Source organism: Dipodomys spectabilis, unplaced genomic scaffold, assembly GCF_019054845.1.
Source record: "Dipodomys spectabilis isolate Male_0828 unplaced genomic scaffold, ASM1905484v1 ptg000021l, whole genome shotgun sequence".
NCBI classification, from domain to species: domain Eukaryota; kingdom Metazoa; phylum Chordata; class Mammalia; order Rodentia; family Heteromyidae; genus Dipodomys; species Dipodomys spectabilis.
Window position 1 is genome coordinate 2,008,634 of NW_024870698.1, and position 22,383 is coordinate 2,031,016.

Genomic DNA, 22,383 nt, shown 5'->3' on the forward strand with positions numbered 1-22,383 from the left:
TCTGACTTTTTAAGAGAAGCAAAAAAAGGTCTGGAGGCAGCTCAACAGGTTTTTAAAACATCCGGTATTTAGTGGACCCAGGACCTAAGAATAAAAATATAATCAAGCTGAACGTCACTTTCCAAGTCCCCTTGGATGTTGTAAATATCACCATCGATTCCTCCCTTCTGTTATACACATAACACATGCCCACCCACGAGAGGACTTTCTTTGCTGCCTTGAATCTTGTTTCTTGGGACTCCTTGCATGCTTGGCATATAGAAGTGACTCGATGTTTGTTTTGGACACTGGGAGTTTTTGTTGCCTCTTAACCTGGGATACTACCTTTCATAACCCAACATTACTCTGTGAGAACCCACGAAGAGACCATAAGAACACACTTGAGTCAGTAGCCTTGGCTCACTTCTTACCCAGGAGGCAGTGCTGCAAGTGTTCCATGTTGGACGTCCAGCCTAGACAAGCTTCTGAGGACTGCAGTCCCAGCTGGCACCTGTTCCTGGACAGGACCAACTGCCTGGCAGAGCTTTCAGAGGCATACGTCATCACGACAGAGTGTTCTCTTGAGTCACTTTGTTTCTGCCTAGATAGCCTCTTTATGAAGCCAACCTACCCATCCAACATGTGAATGCTACCATGCCATTTATGTCTTTGCAGAACTGACCTCGCCTGGTGGGGTCATCTTGTTTTGAAGTTTTCAGTCCCTTCACCCACCCTCTACATGGTCTCCAGCCAGTCACAGGTTGATACAGGTGCATAAAGTTGGCCTCTAGCACTCTGTGGAGCGCCTTCTCGCCACAGACAGGCCTAGGAAATAGATTACTGAGATCCACAGCTTCTCTTGGCTCTAGCCTCTTCCTTGGCTTGATTCTCCCACTCTCTCTCTCTTTTCTTTGTATTTTTCTGTTTATGTGGTGCTGAGGAATCAAACCCAGGACCTCACGCATGCAAGGCAAACACTCTACCATTGAGCCACCTTCTCAGCCCTCTCCCACTCTCTTAAAGGTTTTCTTCAAAGAAAATTCTTCTAATAAATCCCATACTCCTAAACCTGCATCTCAGTCTCTCCTTCTGGGACTGCCAACTTAAAACACTTACTCAGTTCTTCCTTTTTAAGCCCTCCTTACCAAATTTTTCTTGATGATAAACCAAGACTGTTTTAGCACGTTAAAAAACTCAACAAATTATAATCAGTTTTTTCTCCATCTTCCTGGTTGGTGGAAAAATATCTATCTATCATCTATCATCTATCATCTATCTATCTATCTATCTATCTATCTATCTATCTATCTATCTATCTATCTATCTATCCATCTACCATCTATCTATCTCTATGGAATAGTCTTTGAAAACAAGGAAGTCTTCAAGCAGCTTTTCTATAGTCCATATACAAACACCTTTTAGAAAATGAGTAAAATTGACTTTTTAAAATTAGGACTATAAATGCTTATTATATAGCATTGTTGTGAAGATTGATTGGAATAGTACCCATGTGTTCAACGAGAGCTTGTTTTGTTTTTTAGCAGAGCAAGCCCTCTCGAATAGAACTCTTTGACACTAGGCTCCAGAAGCTCTGACAAACCCTGCACCGTGCTACCTTAAAGCCCAGCCTGAGGGAACTCTGTGTCTCTAGTACAGCCACAGGATGGTTCTTGGGTGGTTGTGAACTCACCTACCTAGTAACCACCCCTCCCCCCCCCCCAGCTTCCCCCGTGAATTACCTGTAAATCTCAAGAATAACTGTCCAGTGTGCTGAGAACAGAACATCCTGAGATAACAGGGAGCAGGTGATCTTTCAAAAGTTCTTTAACATCCATGCTCTGGAAACGTCATTGCTAGGGTAGTGGCATTGAAGGGTGGGTTCTTTAGAAAGTGATAAGGTCACGTGCACTCTGCCTCTGTGGAGATGAGAACGCTGTCATCCCCAGAGTGGTCATTGGAGTGGGCTCCTGATAAAAAGATGTTTGCTTTCCTCCCTCTTCCCCACATTGCCTCAGTTTCTCATCCTGTCACAGGTTGACACAGCAACACCATTTTTGCCAGATGCTGGCACCTTGGTGTTAGCCTTTCCAGTCTCTAGTGCTGTGATAAGTACACTTGCTGATAAGTTATCCAGACTGTGGTGGTGTGTTATAGCAGCGTGACATGGAGAAAGTTGTCCTTCAACAGGTGATTCTGGGTTTCTGTGACCCCTGGGTATAAAACACAGGCTGCTTTCTAGGATGCCTCAAGCAGCAGTGTAAGTGGGGCAGAAACAGCTGTGGCCCCCCTACCACCAGTCAGCTTTCCTGAGCCTTGGAGAATGAACTAGCATGAATCCTCAGCTTCCATCCTCTCTGGCGACCTTATCTACAAGTGGTAAATCCATTTCCTGGGACTTGTATGGGAATGTGTTCTCTCTCAAAACTAGTGGCCAGGCCCCAGTGAACTTCCCTCAGACAAGGCTTTAATCATTCTACTCCACTTGGAATCTGGACATTAGGACTCAGCTCAACACTTCTCAGAACTGTGAGCAGATTGGTACATACACAAACATATGTACATACACACATACACACACATATGTACATACAAACAGCCAGAGTCACTTACCTTGGTCATTAACACAGTTTATTATTGGCACACTTACCAGTAAAGCATACATAAAATACAGCTGTTTCATTATAACACACGGGCCACTGTGTCTTTACATATGTGGAGGAACATATTAATATGCAAATGGAAAAATTAGTTCTCTTATAAAGTTTCACATAAATACACTGGGATTGCCCCAAAAGAAAAGTCCCCATAAAAGAACCAGGTGAGAGCTTTACAAAATATTATACAAGAAATATACCATCCAAAAATGTCAACTCAGATTAAAAACAAAACACAAAGAGCTTCAAATTTATTAAACTGCCCACAAAATTAATGGAGTACATGGCTTGAAAATATTTGGATCAACAGCAACTTCACAAATGCATACATTTTCCAGGGTCCAATTGTCCTTTATCTAAAAGAGAAAATCTACCCATTGTCTTTGATGAACAAAAGACATTTCTTGTTTCAGCCTTTGGACAATATTTGATGCAATTCAGACTCAAGAAACAAATCAACATCAGCTCGATTATGAAATTACTTCGTTGGACCCTCTTTGCTGTTGCCCAATGGGGGGGGGGGCAGGGAAATAAACATGGAAGAAAGAAAATAAAGGTACAATTAAGTTACTTTCCAAAAGCAGATTTTTTTCTTTTCTTTTTTTACTGAAACAAGAAACTCTCAAATGCAAGTCAGAAAAGCAGAAAGTATTTTACAATATTAAAAAGTCATCTGTAGTTAGGCTCGACATGTTTAATGCGATCCTGAGCACTGAGCACGCGCAGGCCACATGGCCTTCCTTGGAAGCGTGGAAAAGGGAATTCAACATAATAAACATGTGGATCAGGTCGTGCCAGGAGACGCGCTTGCGTCTGTTCTCTTTTTCATTACCATTAGTGCCAGTATTGGTATTTCCTGTAAGGCCTCCAAGCAAGGGCCAGGGAGACATTCAGTATGATCTTCTCAATTAAAAACAACAACCACCCCCCCCCCCCCACAAAAAAAAAAATTGGGTTCTGGTGGCTCATGCCTGTAATCCTAGCTACTCAGGAGGCTGAGGTTTGAAGATCACAGTTCAAAGCCAGCCTGGGCAGGAAAAGGTCTGTGAGACTCTTATCTCCAATTAGCCACTCAAAAAACCAGAAGTGGTGCTGTGACTCAAAGTGGTCGAGCGCTAGCCTTGAGCAAAAGAGCTCAGGGATAGCGCCCAGGTCCTGAGTTCAAGCCCCACGACCAACCAAAAAAAAAAAAAAAAAAAGAATGCAAGAAAGAAAACCAGAGCATTGATCATTGTGGTTTAGGGATAGATCTTTGCATGGGAAAGTTGTAATTTCTCCTTGCTCCTCTCCTGAAAGTTAAGATCTGCCATTGGAACTCTACCCCACGGGTGGGGCCTATCCACAGTGGATCTCTGCCGGCAGGACCTCTTACTGGGAAGCCTGGGGTGGGGGGTTTTCTGATTTGGTCTCTTGCGTGGCTGGAGGTTTACTGCTCCACGGGCTGTTGTTTCCCAGGGCGGGTGAATTGTTGAAGTCTTCCTCGTCGTCCATGCCGTTGGCCGCATCATACTGCGTGTTTTCTAATCTAGTGATTAGCCTTTCGTCCTCGTCCCCAAACTCACCTCCCATCAGAGTTGGCTCTCCTACCACCATCACATCCTGTGAACAGCAGCTGACATTATTACAGGGAACCTTTGGGAGAGAGAAGCTCAGCTTAAAACAACAGTGGCAGGAGCTGGGGAAGACTAGGACAGACACACTCATGTGCTGTACAACAGGGGTGTGGGGTGTCATTTCTCAATGTCGGGGGTGGGGAGGAGGGCGAGACGCATATTTGCATTCTACAGGAAATAAACATTGCCTCCTGATGTAACAACCACGCGAGTTTATGTCCTTAGTGCGCAGCCTGACACCGGAGAACGAGCAATGCTAGCAATCTGCAGAAATAAAAAAATGGAGTTTTTCAAAATTAAAAAAAAAAAAAAGCCACGCTTTGAACTCGCTGACACTGGGGAATTTCGAGAGGGCTTTATGGAACCTTCTGCTGGGTTGATTTTTCAATACTTCCAAAAATCTGCCAATTTGATTATTGAGGGACTTTGGAAACTAGCAAGTGAAAGGGGATTTGCATAAGGTGCCATTCTGGAATATTCACACAACTCATTCCAAGTGGTATTTGCTCTGTCCCAAGGATGGTAGGCATTTAACTGAAGACAGCATCTCTAGCATTTCTCTCTCTTTAAAAAAATTTTTTTTTTCCTACTCAGCCAGGCCCTTTTATGCAGCCAATATCCTTGACATTCTGCTACTTAATTATGGTAATTAATTTAGGTAAAGTTTTCGATAAAAACAATGTTCACACTGATTTGACAATTTGCATAGCTAATTAAGTCATTAGCAAAAACCTGCTGATTGCCAACAAGCCCTGAATTTACCATCTGTTATTTCATGGCGCCTGTCACCTATCCCCACACAGGCAACCCTGCTACCAATCTGGGCAGTAAAGAGAACCAGTCCATCCAGCTGGTGCCATAAAAGGAAGATGAAGAGAGCTAATTATAATTATACTGATGAAGCTGGTCGTCATCAGAAGTGGAAGCGTGCAAGAAGAATCCATCTAATCACTCCTTTAAGTACAAATTGTCCTTCCGTGCAAACAAGAAAATCACCTACTGTAGCAGGGAGCCCCGTACAGTCTGCAGCTGGAGGAAGGCAGGATGGGGAAGGGATGGCAGATGCACAGGCAGGGCACCACGCTGGCCTCTTTGTTCAAAGGGAACCATATGGGTTGGTGGGTGATCTGGGCATGGACCTGGACACCTGTCAGGTAGATTTCTGGGCACGTTTGAGCAATATTTTACTTAAAAGTATCGTGCTTCAGATGGAGCTACTGTCAGCTTCCACAAGAGCAGAAAAGGCTCTTAGACCACATGATTTTGGAGTTGGAGTGTGTGTCTCTTGATAAGGAGGCTTGTTCTATGAAGTGCTTTGAAAACTGGGATTTTACCAAGAGAAGGTGTTTCCGGAAGTATAATAGAAAACTGCCCTGGATCAAGAGAAGGGGATGGGATCCTCTGATCCGATGCAAACAGGATCCACTGAACACATCTCTTAATCCTTACTTGATCTATTTGGGGATGGAAAACCTTGCTTCACCCTTTTCCTCGAGTTAGGAGAGAGAGTCGACACATTTTCCAACCATGTTTTCTAGTCACTCTTGTGAATGGATATTAAAAAACTAATTTTAAAAGCGCATCATTTGAAAGAGAATGATGTTAAAAACATCCCTGACAGAGTAAATTCTTAAAGTGTGTACTTGGTTTTAACTCAGTAATAATGGTGCTGGTAGGGTACTGAACTGGGTGCTTCCAAGAATGTGGTTACTAGGCAACAAAGAACCAGAAATGATTCTGACATATAAAAGGACTCATGAGGACTCTTAAGATGAAATGCAAAATAGACATAGTCTATTTGACTGGCAAGAATGGCAACAGGGTTTTAGATGGGATGTGGGTACTATGCAGATGTGCGAGCATGATTCAGTTAGCAGCACAGCTGCCCTGTGGCCCGTTGGGTTGTCCAGATAGGAAAGTGTCACTTAGTTACAGGCAATTAGGAGACTCAATTATGATCAGGAACAAAGGCAGATAGAAAAAAATAAGACAAGATTGGCCAGAGCACGACATGAAAATTAATCTCACTGAATGACGTTTGCACAGCATACTTTGAAAGGCTAAAGAAACACATGCATTAGGTATCACTGGAAGGGAGAATGATGTTAGGTCTGCATTAGTATTGCAAGTTTGGATGAAGTCACCCAGAGAGCCGAGGAAAGTATGAGGAGGAAGCATGATTTGAAAACACGAAGGAGAAACAAGAAGCAGTCTACAGAAGTTCCCAGCACAACAGGTGTGTTCATGAGCAAACAACAGTCATGCAAGAAGTGTGCTAGGAAAGTGCTAGTTGAGTCACTTGAAATAGGGCTAACAGAAATTTGTCATGTATGACGAGACCTTTGGTTGCTTTCTCTCTCTCTCTCTCTTTTCTAGAAACAATTGCAAAAGATGCCCAGAATAGGTGTTTTCAAGCATGGTATGTTTCAGAGTGATATCACACAAGACTGATTGGTTATGCATATTTGTGTGCATGTACGTGTATATGCGTGTTTGGTGTTTTTATGACTGATAGGTGGAAAGCAGTGTAAAGACTATGTACAGGAGGCCTCTCAAGTATTATATGCATATTTCTACTCGGGTTTTTTTTTTGTTTGTTTAAGACCTTTACAGTAGGATGACTCTGCTCTGGTTGACTTTGGCACATTCTGGATACTCTCTAACTGGAGAGCAGGACCTGTAGTTTTCTCCACCCCTGCATCTTCCAAAATCCCCGGACATTGGCAGTGATAGCACATTTCCTTTCTGTTGCCAGCCTGGAAGTCCCGCTAGGGGTCACAGGGAGGGATCCATCTACAAGTAGCCCACCTGCCCTTGACATCCCACAAGGTCAACCTCTGCTCCTAGGCTGGGAGCCTGGAGGTCACCAGCTTTTGCCCATGTTTCACATCTTCTCACTAATTCCCCGTGCAAGGACCACCAACCTCTGAGGAGGACTGGAAGTGACTCCTTTCAGGGCCCCTCAATGCTTCTCCTTAAATTGGCCAGAAGGGGTCACTGCTGTTGAATGACACAGGTCTCCATCCCTCCCAGGGTTGAGGCTGCAGTTCGGGATGGCTCCTAGCCCCTGCTTATGGAGTGAGAAGCAGAATCCAAGGATTAAACCCTAGTCCTGGCCACATATCACATTGCTGCCTCAGCAGCTAAGCAGACGCTGGCTGTGGTCATGGGACCAGGCAGCCCATGCCTGCAGACATGATTTCTATTCAAACAGAAAGAGCGTGCTGATGAGTCCATAGGCAGAGTCAAAAGATGTGGCAGCTATAAGCAACCACATGCTTATCATCTAACGTCCGTCCATTCAAGTTGAAGATACCTACAGATTTATACACTTCCCTAACCTGGTTTTCTTCTCTGCCTCTCTGGACCATTGCAAGTTTTGTTTTTGGTTTTTGAAATTAAACCTCTTTAATTTCAGGATGTGAGGATATGTGTTGAAATTCAGCTCTCCATCTCTAGTGGTGTCTTGCTTACAAAATCCTCCCCCCTCCCCCCGCAACAATCTAATATCACTTGACACAAATCCTCTACTAAAATGCAATTGGTAGTTTGGAGGACAGGGACACAATAGAATAGGAAAAATTATGTTTTTTTAAAAATAAAATTGAAACGATTCTGTCTAGATCAAGGATGTAAAAAATACACAACATGAAAACTTGCACTCTCAACTTCTAAACCCATGGCAGACATCACTAGTGGATGACCCATCAAATCTAGTCGAGGCCTTAGGATCTTTTCAATACTATATTCTGTGAGTTGGCAGGAGATGAAACCTTCTCATTCTCTAGATTAGATGGTGAGCTCCCCAAGAAAAGAGTCTGTGTCTCTCTCTTTTTTTAAATTTTGGAATTACAAGTATCTAACAGTGTGGTGCATGTACTAGGAACTCAGAAGTTACTTGTTCAACTGATCTGCATTTTTGCAGTTCCTGTGCCTTTCAATAGCTATGCCACCCTTCTAGAATTCTCTGACATAGCTTTCAATCCTTTGCTACTAGAACATTGTTAGTTCCTAAAGCTCTAGGACTAGAGGAGTAAAGGGGCTAGTTGTGTATACAATTTCAGCCAATTTGTTTACATAATATTGTTTTCCTTAGGCATATTTAACCAGAAGCAGCATAACTTTCTGGTACCTTATGGAAGAAACTCAGTTCCTCTCCTTTGAATTATTTCCCCCTGACCAGCTGAGGTGAAGACTGTAAAGACCCATTCAGAAAATAGAAGATGGGAGAACTATTTCCATTATTTGAGGATTGTAACTCTTATCACCTTAACATTGAAATGGCCTCTTCCATAGCTGATGGTCACCGTCTCCAAGACCTCTTCTTTCTAATGCAGTGCACATGAAACTCTTACCCACCATGGCCTACGGAATTTTCTGGGTACTGACAGGCTTGATTTTTGTCTAAAGAGAACTGACCAACAGAAAGTAGGTAAAAGAGGGCAGGGACAGAAAGGCACATTTGGAAGTGGGGACTGTGCATGGCAAATTCCACTCTGATGGAAAGAGATGGAACAGGGTCAGGATGAGTTGGGTGAAGAGAATGGATGGTGGTGCTGGTGGTCGGAGGGGGTGACAAAGTCCACAGAAGTAAAATCACACTGGTGGAGGGAAGAAACCAGAAATGGGGTGCGGCTCTGAAGACATAGTGTTAAAGGTGGTCCATGAAGTACCAAGAAGGGTTGGCATTAGAATGAGCGTCAAAGACCTGATGACAGGGTGGAGCGACAAAGGCAGCAGAGAAGGAAGGAAAACCCACAAGGACCTGTGGAAGGAAAAGAAAGGATGGGTGCTATTTGCAGGGGGAATTCAGAAGCCATCCTCTAATCCTGGAGCCAGGGCATCGGAGGCAGGAGGAATTAGGCAGAAGGGACACAGATCAGAAGAAACAGGTGACAGACAGTCCTTCACAGTCCACACTATTTGGAGTCTATCCTCAAGCTACCAGTGTGGTCGGCCTTTGTCCAGACCCAGAAATGAAAGAAAGGCCAAAGGGTCAAGAGACTTGAGACCAACCCAAGGACTGACCTCCCCCTGAGTTAGTGAAATGGACAAAGTGAAATCTATTGAGCTGCATTTTCTACCCCCCCCCAAACCCCATCCCCCGGCTGCAAGTTAATGACCTGCGTCTTAAAATAAGAGGGGCTGCCCATGTGGAGAAGGCCCAGGCAAATTACAGTAAGGCACCAGAGCTCTGGGGGCCAGTTTCTAGCTATGCACAGGGTCTCCAGAGCTACTGTGGAGAGGCCCTAAGATGCCAATGGAGCATGTTGCGAAGTGCTATTTTAATTAAACCTTAAGTGACATATCTCCTGTCTGTGCCTCTGATGGCTTTTTAATTCAGGTCTCATTGCAGCATCAACTCTTAATATGCCCTCCTAATTCCTGGTTGGCTGGGGAGCGTTCCCATGGCAGGCTTCCGCCCTCCCAGCCCACATCATGCCAGCCTTGCCCCCGCCACCCCCCTCCCACCTCCAACCTGCCCAGATATTTTTTTTTTCTTTTCAAGCCATAAGAGACTTTAAACTCAAGTCCCTTGAGTAGGAAGATGGGCTAAAGCAAGATTTCAGGCCTAAGAGGAAAGCGAGACTTACAGGTACCTGACTGGACAGGCTCAAGTTTGCTGCTGTCGTCTTCTTCTTGCTCCCGGTACTGTTACTGGCGTTCCCAGCGCTGCTGTTGGAAGTGCTGCTGGTGGAGTTTTTTCTTTTTCTCCGTTTGGTGGTTGGTTGCCTCGTGGGTTCCGCTACAATACAGAAGAGGGAAGAAGAATCCATTCCAGGGGGTAGCTTCCAGGCTAGTATTCCCCCAGTCCAGCAACAGAGACTTTGTACCTTGCTCATGTAACTGCAACCCCTCTGTGTAGCATTTTTACAATGAAACACGTACAAAAAAATAGAAGACTTAGGAATAAAACCATTGTATCATCAAAAAAAAAAAAAAGAGTGGACTATTTTTAAAAATGTCCATTTTTTTGTCACTTTATAAAAAACTAGAAGAAGCTCTTGTTCATTTTTAACACAACAGATATGATTTTCCCCCTCCTGCCTGTAGATAAAATGATGCTTATTCAACAGTTCCTTGTAATTATAGGCCTTTCATTTACAACTGTGTAGATATAAGCTACACATACAACTCTCATAACTGAATTGAAACTATTTTTACTTAAGAGAAATGCTCGGGAAAAATATCCCCTGGACTACTTTCTCTTTCTAATAAAGGGAGGAAGGCTCCTGGCGTCCCTAGAAGACACAGGCTAAGACAAGTATAAACTGCGGCCAGTTGCGTTGGGATCTGTGTGCAACAGTGTCCCCTACTGGCTCAGAGCCACACTGCAGCCTGCCTCTACTAAACCTTGCTAGTCTTGAGAGAAGACAAAGCATTAGTTTGCTGGGCCCTGTATATGCGTTTCAGGATGAATTTTCAAACTCTGTAGGAGTACCCACAGTTTGGAGTGTGGTATTTAAACACTTCTAGCAATGTGCAGGCATAGCCAGTATATTAATGAAGAAAAACTAGACCTCTTTCAAGAAATGTCCATTCAGAAACAGAAAATCTTCTAGCTGTGATGGGGGCAACTCCTTACTAGAAATATAGGGACTCAAGGGTAATGTATGGCACAGTGAACTTATTTATTGTCTATTACATATAATGATTTACTCCATGCAATTCTGTTTGTTTCCTGTGGGTTAACTATTTTATATTCTTAACAACCCCATTAACTAGGTATTATTATAGTCTTTGTTTTGAAGAAGAGAAAATCTTTGAGAAAACCTTTCCCATGCAGTTGCTGAACAAGTTGGCAATGTCAGGTAAGATGGTCCCTGTTGAGAACTCAGTTATTGGACTTGGAATAAACTTAATAAACTTATTAAAACTTCTGTGATGCTCTGGCAGTCAAGGGGAAGGGTTTTATTTTTTTAATATTTTTATTGTATAGATACTGTACAGCAGGGTTACAGTTACATGAGTAAGGTAATGAGCATTGCTTACGCCCTCCTTTGTTTTCCCCCAGTCATTCCTTCCCTCCCTACCTCCCAAAGTTGTAGAGTTTGTTTTTAACATAGCGGCTTGTACATCTCATTGTTACAATGGGTTAGCCTGTATTCTTGTTTTATCATTTTGTTATTTCCCTTCGAGGAGGGGTTTCTAATGAGGCTCATTTCGAAGACAGTTTAAACCACAAAGTTATTCCTGACGCTGATTGAAAGAAAGATATGGGATTGTGCTACTTTTCCTTCCATGAATGGTTTGCTCTTTTTGCTCCAAGGTTTACCATCTGAACATCTCTTTCAATTACCTTGTGGGTGCTTATTTTGGAGAATAACAGAAAGAATAAATAGATTTGTCCTAGATCATAAAGTTGGAAGGAAACTTGAGTGTGACATTTTATGCCAAGCACAGATACCAAGGCCTACAGAGCATTTTGATCTGAGCTCCAGAATATAAATTTACTACCTTTGGAAAAAAATGCATCTGGACTTATTTACTCACAAAAATTTGGAGTAAATGCATTTGAAATAAACATTCTAGACATTTCTCTTAGTGACGGTGGATATTGTAGTGAGTGCAAGGCCTCTGGAGACACCAGACCTTGTGCGTGACATTGTCTACATGTGTTAGCTATGATACTTACTTGGGCCAAGTACAGCTCTATGTCTCAGGCCAATGGGCCAATAATAAATATGTCATAATATATTTCCTTTATTGTAAAACTCCAAGTGCCTACTACCTAGTAGGGTCCAAGAATTAATTATTGAAAGAATGGATGAGGGAATGAATGAATGATATGAGTTATACATTCCTATGTGGGAAACTATAGGTGCTCAAAGCATTTAGTGTGTGAGTAGATATTTTTCATAAAGACTTATTGATATTGAAAGAGGAAATAAAGCCAATTTAAACCCACTTGATATACTTTGAAAAATAATATTTTTTATAAAAGTCTAAAATCCACCAAAGATAGAGTGAAATGATTCTATGTAAAAATACCACTTATTTTCTTGTTTTTCTAAGTATGTATTTGGTTAAATCTTCTATAATCATTTTATATAAAGCCCCTAGCTAATTACCAGTAGAAGGTGACCATTATATTTTGTAATTCAAAGAGCTATGTGCCTCACGTTAATAATTACTCTTTATGAAAATAATTTTTAGCGAATGCATACATTTTGCTTTTATGATCAATGAGGCTCAGCACAAGCCTGGGAGTGAAAATGTATTAGACAGAAAGACAATTAACGATGACTTGCAGCAGTAATTTCAGAACCCCAGCAGGAGACTATAGTATCTAAACGGCAGTCTAGAGAGGTGAGGGAAAGGCAGTATTTTATGTATTCTTCTCATGATCAGACTGACTTCTGATAGAACACATCTTGAAAAATAGAGCAAACTTTATGTACCTTCTTTGTCCCTCTCCCTCTCTACTGCCCCTCCTCTCCTTTTCTCCCTTCTTCTCTCATTACCTCTTTCCCTCCATCTCTCTGAACTGCTCTCCCTTCTTCTCTCTCCACCTCTTTTCTTTCATTTCTCTCTTCCTTCCCTCTTTCCTTTCTTCCTCCTTTCCTCATCCCTTTCTTCCTTCCTTCCTCCCTCCCTCCCTTCCTTCCTTCCATTTTCTACATTCTTAAAAACTAGATTAGGAGAAGCTAGCAGTCTAGTCTGTTGTAACAATTCACACATTGGGAGACAGAAAAGCCTGATTCTGATCTTGGCTTTGCCAATAACCTTCTTGATGATTTTGAATAAACAGTTTTACTTCTCTAGGTCCTAATCTGTAAGCAGGAAGATGATAGCTAATCCTGATGCTATTCCATATCTCTATGTCCAAAATCATGGCCAGGATATCCCTGACAAATGACATTGGGTACATTTAGGATTTCCTCTTTTCATCCCCAGATACAAACCTCTGCAGAGAGACTTAGAACGACAGTGACGAATGAGAGTGGACCTACCTGGTGGGGCCACCATCCGCTGCCACTTCTGAAACAAGCAGGTCTTCAGGCAGTCACGAGGACTGAGGTTGTAGGTTTTGTGTCTCGACATCAGTTCTTGCATTGGCTCCAGTATTACACACAACTGCAAGAGGTTCAGAGACATTGGTATCCTGCTACTTGATGATATTCATTATAATAAGTAACGTGAACAGCTGGAATCAGTTAGACAGCTTATGGGTTCTTTTCTTTCTTTCCCTGGTTTTCATTTTCCCTATCCACATTTGTGGAGAAAGAAATATTACCAGCACTTGATTATACTCACTTAATAGAGTATCATTTATAATATATTGCAGCTGAATTTGATTTTTATACACACACAGGCATATCCTCTATATAGATTCTGGGTATACACACAGCTCGATTATGAATTCAGAGCACTCTGGCTGTTGATCGTGTTTGTAGAACCACACACTGTGAGCTACAATGCTAGCTTATGCAGATTATCTGGCAGTGAAATCCAGCTTTTAAATTTTGGAGAACAGAGTGGGATGTACAGATACTTTTTGATCCTAATTTGTATAAAGGCAGATGATGAACATTGTTATTTTTTTGTTCACATGTACTCATTTCCATTTTACCCATGAAAAGAATATAAAGAGCATATGCCAGTATTCTTTTAATGTGGGAGTTTTTAACTGAGATTCTGCCTTGGTCACCTCACTCTTTCTCTTGGTTAGAGTTTTCAACTTTACTTTGGGTCCAGATATCTGATGACAAAGATTAATGAATGAACCAAGAAGGTAAAACAATTAAAGACTATTGTAGAATTCCTTCTGGAGCCAGCCTATCAGACTACCACTGCTTGGGGAGTACTGAACTGCTGAGGTCCAAGGCCCGCATGTGGAAAGATGTCTGAATCGCAGTTACAATGACAGTGATACAAATATAGCGTTATCCCAGTCCATGTGGAAAAAGCATCATTTTATGAAAGACACATGCGTAGCCTCCAGCTCCATTGTTCTGTCTTCCTTATGAGTTCCTCTCTTTACATCATTTTTCACATTGAACACTTCCCCTGGGGCCATGTTGCCTTTTGCCCACTGAATTCTAATGGCCAATCCTTAGCCACTGCCTGCGCATCCTTGACAACATAGTGACTTCTTTCATAACACCTTCCTCCCAGACGTGCACCGCTCCCTGCACAGGCTGGGCTCCCCTACCGTTCTCTTGTTGCACCCAGCACTTGCTGCTGCCTGGACTTCCTTAGATTTTAGAACCCTGCACTCTAAAGTCTTGCCTTTTCTGCTAGACAAGACATTCTTTGGAAGCTGAGATTGCACCTCTGATCTCCATATTTCCTTTTAAAAAATGATTCAAAGAAATGGATGTATTTAAGGAGTGATTCTTAGAAAGACTGGAAGATCTTTCCTGGCTAATGTTCAAGGTGAGATCTAAGGAACGTCTCAAACAAAATCAGGTGGGCTGATGATTAAAATGCAGACTTCCAAGATCTGCTCCTCTGATTTCACTGGGTTTGGTTGTGGGGGTCTTCAATTCACATCCAAAATATCTCATATGGAATTCTGGCAAGTACTCCTAGAGTTTGAGGTAGCCTGTTCTATACATTCTGGTCTGCACGAAAGACAGTAGAGTCAGCAAGACATACACAAATCTGTAGTGGTCTCCTGTTCTACCCAATCCATTTTCTCAGGCTCCCTTCCCTCCTGCTCAAATCTATCTCTGATGGTTCTATAATTACCTTTACCTAGAACGAGTCTTTAAGCTGGGTGCTGGTGGCTCATGCTTGTAATCCTAGCTACTTAGGAAACTGAGATATGAGAATCATGGTTTGAAGCCAGCCTGGGTAGGAAAGTCCATGAGACTCTCACTTCCAATTAATCACAAAAAAAGCCAGAAGTAGTACTGTGGCTCAAGTGGTGGAGTCCTAGCCCTTTGAGCAAAAGGAGCTCAAGGCCAGTGCCCAGGCCCAGAATTCAAGCCCCAAGGCCTCCCCGCACACCCAATTCATTATCCCTTTTAACCCACTGATGACCTAAACTTGCTAAAAACCAATAACCTCATTTAAGCGTCAAATATCTTTCATTTGTAGTTTATCTGGTTTCAAATCTTTTGCTGGGAACTACAGGTTTCTGCCCATAATTCTAGCTACATGGGAAGGTGAGATCAGAAGGATCATGGCTTCAGGCCAGGCTGGGCAGAAAACTTCATCAGATCCCATCTCAATGGAAAAGCTGGGCATGGTGGTATACCCCTGTGATCACTGCAATGATGGGGAACCTAAGGTAAATGGAAGTGTGTATGGGCAGGAAGTAAAGCTGAGTGACAGTGTGTTGGTCTAGTAAGCTTGAGATTCTGAGTATAAAGCACAGTACCCTCCCTGGGTATTGGGCATTTTTCCCCCTAGCTAATCCTCAGTATCTCTACCTTCCCCTTCAAAAGCTTGAACAATGCAAGTACAATGTTGGTCCTTAGGACAGAGCCATTGAATTCTGGGAAGGCATTGTTAGAAACCCAGAAAAGGACATGTCATGACAGATTTTGATCGGACTTTTTTTTTTTTTTTTGCTTAATTTGGAGCCCTTCGTAAAGTGTAAAATGTTGGTAAGGAAAAACCATTGAAAGAGGCTGAATTGCTGCATGCACAACGAACTCCGTATTCCAACACGATCCGTGCATATTCTCTATTAAGAATTCCTTCCTGGAAATCAGAGTCTGTGCACCAAATGGTGTGAAAGATTCCCCAATCATCTGTACAAGCAGATGTCAGAATGAATCATTCCTTGCAGAAGCACCACCACACTCAGGGAAGATATCTGTATCTATTATTTTTTTTAAGTATAATAGGACAGACTTTCAGAGAAATTCTAGGGAGTAGGAAACATTTTTAATAAAAAAGTTAGAAAAGGGTTTCAAACTATTTTCTTTGGTTTTATTTCCTGTTCATTGCAACTGAGCTTACAATAGTGTTAAATACATGGGTGGACTAGCATTAGCCTGGGTTTACTGGCTAAGAGCTAGAGGTATGGATTTTGTCTGTGTGTATCTTTGGGCAAGCTATTTAATAACTCAGGCTTTCAGGTTCACCTGTACCACAATACCCACGTTGCATATCGTGCAAACGTGAGAACACATTTCTAATGTATAAGAGCTTGACAATCTGGGGGTATTAGGCTTGAATATTAGCAAGCACAAAATAGATTGTGAAATAAACCACACGTTACTGTTTTACATCCATAAAACATGTTTCCAGCTTCTTCCTCAGTGTCAAGCACTCTGCTCGGTGTTAGACACACACACACACACACACACACACACACACACACACACACACACGTGTATGCACACACAAATGAGAATAACACAATCTCTGCCCCTTTCAAAATGATCCAAATGTATTAAGAAACCTTCCCTGGATTCATGGTTCAAGCATCTCAGGAAATCACATCCGTCTGATGCAACTATTTTTCATCATATGACAAGTTATATGGCAAAGACAACTCCTTTGGACCCAGAAATGGTTACCAGCTTCAAGCAATCTATGCACTGGGAGAGCTACATTTATTCTGAAAACTCATTATTGCTTTTGTTTTTACAGTGCATTTCCTCTCTGGGTATTGGGCATTCCTCCTCTCCCCAACCACAAGCACACACCAGGAACTAATCCTCAAAAATCTCTCCCTTCCTCTTCAATACAAACAATATCTTCTCATCATTTGTAACCCACCCCCAAGGAGCTTGCATCTCTCCATGCTAATCAAGAATTCCTCAAGTCATTTGCTTGCAGTGGAGAGGTCCTGGGCTGGAGAGGCAGCTCCCTCCCCTCTTTATTCATGTACGCAGATTAGGTGTCCTATCTGCTGTGCTGACGCAGTGGCTTTGCTGGGCTGTGTGCTGTAGGTGGCAGAACTAACTCAGATAAGAGCCTCTCTTCTGGGCAGCCCGCCATTGAATGTTGGCAATAGCAAAGACCTGGAGTGTCAGGAAATGCAATCAGGAAGACTGTTGTGGGAGTGGGGTCCTGCAGTCACTAACCAGATTTCCTTGGAGCTGTGTTTCTGCCCCCTCTAAGGTCTCCCATGTTGAGAATCTGGTGAAGGCTATGCAGATCCCGTCTTTCCATTTTTGTGCAAAATGTATGCATGAATCCGCAATAATCCCAGTCATTGCTCAGGTATGTCCCCTTCCTTGTCTGTGGGGAGGATAATCCAGGCTACAACGTTTCTTTTCCCTGTCCTGCACATGCACACATGTACACAGACACACATACACGCAGATCATCATCACCCCATTTATACATGTGCACATGTACACACACACACATACACACACACACACACACACACACACACACACACACACACACACACCATCCCACTTATACATACACATTAGTAGAAATGAGTGTAATAAAACAAGCTCCACTGGTTTGGAAGAATAATTTTATTGCAGTTAAACCTACTACGAAGTTCCCAGAGGACCAGGTTCTTTGCTTGAAAAGAAAGGCCACATTCAGCATAGCTGCAGCAGCCTGCCTTGGGGGTTGCAATTCAGTTTGGTCTCCTCTTCTTGTGGTGTTGGAAGGGACCATGAGAAATCCCAGGATGCAGTAGAAAGGGGTGAAACCAGCAAGGCCTGCAAGCGCCCTCTGATTACGAAGCACTTCAGCATTCAGTGCCTGTTCAGATCACTTAGAATCCCAAAGAAAGCCACAGATTGTCCTGGCAAAGCTCGGAAGGCAGTGGCTTGCAGATTAGTGTTTTAGGCTGGCCTTGCTCCCCTGTGTTTCTGATCTTACTTTCTAGAATTCGGGCTGCACACTGACTTTTTGAGTAAAGAATTCTATAATCACAATAGGAATGTGCTGATGAGTGGAAGGCTGAACCAAAGGAGGGAGGAATGGATGGACAGATAGATGGATAACAGATAACTTTGGTCAGATTAATAGCAAGGAGTCATTTGTTGCTGGCACAAAGATCAGGTATGGTCCTGTAGGCTTAGAAGTGAGCAGTCTGTCCGTTTGATAAATGACTGATTGGTTCCTCAGTGAGGAATGTGTACAAGTGTGGATGTGTTGGCCAGACGGACGACAGCTCGGTCCCGAGACTCCTTCGATTTTGTACTCAGAGATGCAAAAGTGGGCAGCACGTTATTTTGGTATTGTTTGATTTTTAATTGGACAGTCCTCCCAGAGGAATCGGATTCTCTTCAACTGCCCGTTCACACACTCTTCCCATACCACTCACCCACAGAACTGAAGAAACACGTAGTACTTGCTAGTGTTGATCATGAGCTACAAAGACAGCATGGGTGGACATTCTGTTAATTCCAATCCAGCCTCTGACTGATACCAACACCTTAATTCTAACTTTTTTTGGAAAGATATCCTCTGGGCTTGAACCACCAACTCTTCATTCTTAGGTCAGTCTGCTCAGGGATGTTGGATGGCCTTTCTCAGGCCTCTCCTTTTGCTTCTTTATGACTCTAAGATCTTTTCTAGTCTGTCAGTTGAACGAAGGGTTAGCAAATGTGGCATAAGGCTACATCTGGCCATGTGTACTTATCATCTATAGGTACTTCATGCTATAGAAAAGTTGAATAGTTGGACAGAGTTCGTGCAGTCCACAAACCCCCAAAGATGCGCAATCATACCCTTCAAAAAATAATCATTGACCTCGGATTTAGACAGAACTAGTCTAAGGAGGTGGTCTGCAAACAATTTGTCAAAGCTATGGAACACGAGGAGCTCAGACCAGAGTTCACTCAGTTCAGAGTTTCCTTCATTGAGACAGTTCTGCATAAAAAACTTCAGCTGGACTAAACAACATGGCCAGTGACATAGTCAATTTATATTCTGGGGACAGCTTCTTATGTGTTGTGGGCCAGCAGGTGTTTATTGACAGAAAACCAGACTGAATCATACCAGTTTGAACCACTAAAGTCCAGTTCCAATCCCAAACCCCAGATTCTGAAGGTCTCTTCCTGTACAGACCTTTCTGCCTTTAATACACTTACTACGCAACTCTGTATCCCCTTGTTTCTATTTCTTTTCTCATGGAATTGTTTGTCTTTTTATCTGTAGCAAGCCTTGCTTTACTTTTTACTTCGTTTTATTTAACAAGGCATTAGATCTACTCAAATATTTGTTGAGTCATAACTTAGTAATAGCTATGGCATGCCTACTCCATGTCTGTCCCTGGAGTACGTCCCTCACACATACTAATTACATCATTAACCCTTGTCACCTCCTGGCCCACTTTCACAGGTGAGGAGATTCAGACCCAAAGCCATTAAGTCCACCAGAGCTGATAATAAAGAATGTGACTCTTAGAATGTATTCAAGGTAATACAGTTCTCGAAAGGGCACAGAAGAGGTTCAGTTGAGTTTGTCTGACTCCAACCCTGTGCCATTAACTCCTCACTGCTATGTTGTTTACCTCTGTGAACAGGAGTGGCTTAAATTGCTTCTAATGTACAACTTCTTGCACATGGCTTGCATCTACAGACACAGGACAGGTGATACACCAGGGGTGCTGGTGTTGGAGCCAGATCTGTCTAGGTTTCAATCCCCCAAGTTTCCCATTTACTATCTATAGTGTGTTCTTGCCCAAGAAGTTCAGTTTGTCTGGATCTCAGTTTCCTCATCTGTAGATTAGGGATAATGATGCTGCTCTTGAGTGATTTGTTAATCTTTCGTGCTCTGCTTGGAGCTAGGTTAGTGTTGGGGAGAGGACATTTTTTTTTAATTGAAGAATACTGTTTACACCACCATCCCAGGCCTTCTGAGCTACAAGAACATTCCCTAGAGATTAGTAAGGCTCATTCTAAAGCCAATCATATCGTCTCTTTGAGACTCAGAGGGGTCCTTGGCTATAATGCCCCAATGGGTGTTAATAAGGTTAAAGACTCATGGTATTACTGTAGTGTCTGATTATCGCCTCTGTGCAGAACTCAGGGATAAATAGTCAAGGAAAATTCAAAACTATAAACAGTCCTGTTTCTCAGCATCTTCTTCCCATGGCTAAATCTGAGCTAGAAAGATATTTCAAGGTAGGGGATGAATTAAGAAAATCTTTGTTAAGAGTAAAGGTTTCTCTTATTTAATGAACACTTTATGAAAGAGATATTATAGTACACTGATAGGGAAAGATACTGTATGGAATTTAAAAGAAAAGCAACACAAAAGGAAAGTCATGGGGGGGAGGGGAGAGAAAGCAAACAATGCCCAACCAGAAGCAGATAAGAAAGAAAAGCAGGCATCCTGTGAGTACGCCCACTCTGCCCTAGAGAGGAAAAACAAGTCCAGGAAGGAAAGACTTTGCTGCAGAAGCCAGGCAATTCCAAAACATCAGATTATGATTGGAGTTTATTTCCTGATAGGATTAAAGGTAGATTGGTTGTCAAATTCAAACTATCCTCCCCTTTATCTGAAGATTCAACCAGCAGACCCTTTGCCTTTTCTCAATTGTTTTGCAAATCGATTACTCATGAAAGTTGTCTCATCTCTTGGACTCTGGAGTGTGGGAGCCCCATTGGGTGTGGGGAAGGAAGTGGGGTGGTAGCCAGCCTCACTGTAGCAGCCTGAGCCAGCAGGCTGCCAGTTTCAGGACCTTTCTTTGCTCTCTGGACAAGAAAGCCCTTAACCACAGCTCCGGCCCACATATGGGCAACGTGGCTTGCATTGCTGTACCCCTCAGGCTGTGGAAAGGCCTGGGTACATCTCCTTTTCTTCTGGTCCCACAGAAACCATTCAAAGGCTTTGTGTTTTGGCCTAGTACCCCTTTCACAGGGCTCCTATTATTTAGTTCCTAGCTCTCAGCCCACCCCTTCCAGCTCCCTTAAGGCACGGGACAGAGCCACGAATGTTATTGCTCACATGTCTTTGCCACCTGGTGTAAGGTGATGGTCAAAGTGAGTCGTGCTAGATCCAAGGAACACAAACTAGGGAGACCTAATGGTTCTGGAAGCAGAAAGTCTGGAATTGAAATGTCAGCAAGTCATGTTCCCTCTTCTTGGTGAAGAATCCTTCCTTGTCTATTCCTAGCTTCTGTTGGCTCCAAAAGTGACTGAAGCACCAACCTTCCAATCTTCCTCTTTATGTGTGTGGGCTTTTCCTGTTCTGGGTCTTATCTTTGCAGAGATGGTAGTCATTGAGTTTATGGCACACCCTAAATCTAGAGTGATTTTTGGCTTGAGATCCTTTGTTTCCAAGTTATAGTGAGAGCTGCCAGGTGAATATGAAGCCTTGAAGGACCTTTTTCAGCCTACTATGTGCTTAACAAAACAAGGCAGGGGATTTGTTGCTCTCTTTGAAGTTCATCTGGCCTTTCTAGCAACTGTCACCAGACAGGTCCAGGATACTTCTAGCTTCTACCACATAGCCTGACTGCCAGTCATAATATCTATCCTTGCTCCTTTAGTCCCTGGAGTGGCATCCCTAGTTTTAGGAAGATCTCATTTATGTCATTGCTTGTCTGGCTCTAAGTAGTATCATTGTAAATAATTTGTCACATACTATCTCCTCAACTAAATCATCTGATGTGGATTTTTCTCTCTAGGTGGACTTGGATTAGCATATGTGACTTGTAAAAAATGAAGCAATACGTGAGTGGTGGCTCTTGGGTGTGTGGATGATTAAGGATTGGGCTAGGTTTAAATGCCAGTTACTTAATCCCTCACTTTAGACCAGTTATTCAATCTCTTGGTGTTTTGGTTTTCCCGTCTACAAAGGCTTGCATAACAACGGTCTCTGACTGGGCTTTTGTAAGAAATAAGAAAATCTATTGAAAGTACTGAGCATAGAGAGTGCTGTCTGTATATGTAACTTATGACTGTGGAATAACCAAGTCAGGAGCTGGTGAAACTTACTGGCATAAGTCTATACAAATCACACAGATGTTCTTTGCTCTCTCTCTCTCTCTCTCTCTCTCTCTCTTCCATATATATATATACACACATATGCATACACATGCACACACACATATATATGTATATGCACACACAACCTGACAATTAGGGTTTGATGATATTGTGGATACCTACAGTGATCTCCTGTCCTTGGTTCTAGAAGCCCATCTCTGCTGTCTAGCATTGTAGTTAACTTCCAAAGGGTAAAGGAAACATCCTTATAATCATTTCAGGTAAATTTTCAAACATTTTAATGACCAATTGCTGTGCCTTTGG

General features: G+C 42.6%; 1 protein-coding gene across 11 annotated transcripts in view; it reads right to left on the reverse strand.

The window, feature by feature from the left end:
- Positions 1 to 3,782: 3,782 nt before the first annotated feature.
- Ldb2 (LIM domain binding 2) overlaps positions 3,783 to 22,383 on the reverse strand; it is a 313,076-nt gene continuing 294,475 nt past the window's right edge. The window contains exons 6-9 of one of the 11 annotated variants that reach the window (XM_042674804.1): positions 13,201 to 13,324; positions 9,841 to 9,992; positions 7,171 to 7,316; positions 4,149 to 4,232 (exon numbers count right to left, since the gene is read on the reverse strand). In XM_042674804.1, coding sequence (XP_042530738.1) covers positions 7,209 to 7,316; positions 9,841 to 9,992; positions 13,201 to 13,324 — 384 coding nt within the window. In that variant the 3' untranslated portion in view covers positions 4,149 to 4,232; positions 7,171 to 7,208. Of the gene's footprint in view, positions 4,511 to 7,170; positions 7,317 to 9,840; positions 9,993 to 13,200; positions 13,325 to 22,383 lie in introns of all 11 variants that reach the window. The other 10 variants (XM_042674809.1, XM_042674808.1, XM_042674807.1 and 7 more) reach the window with 10 other exon arrangements.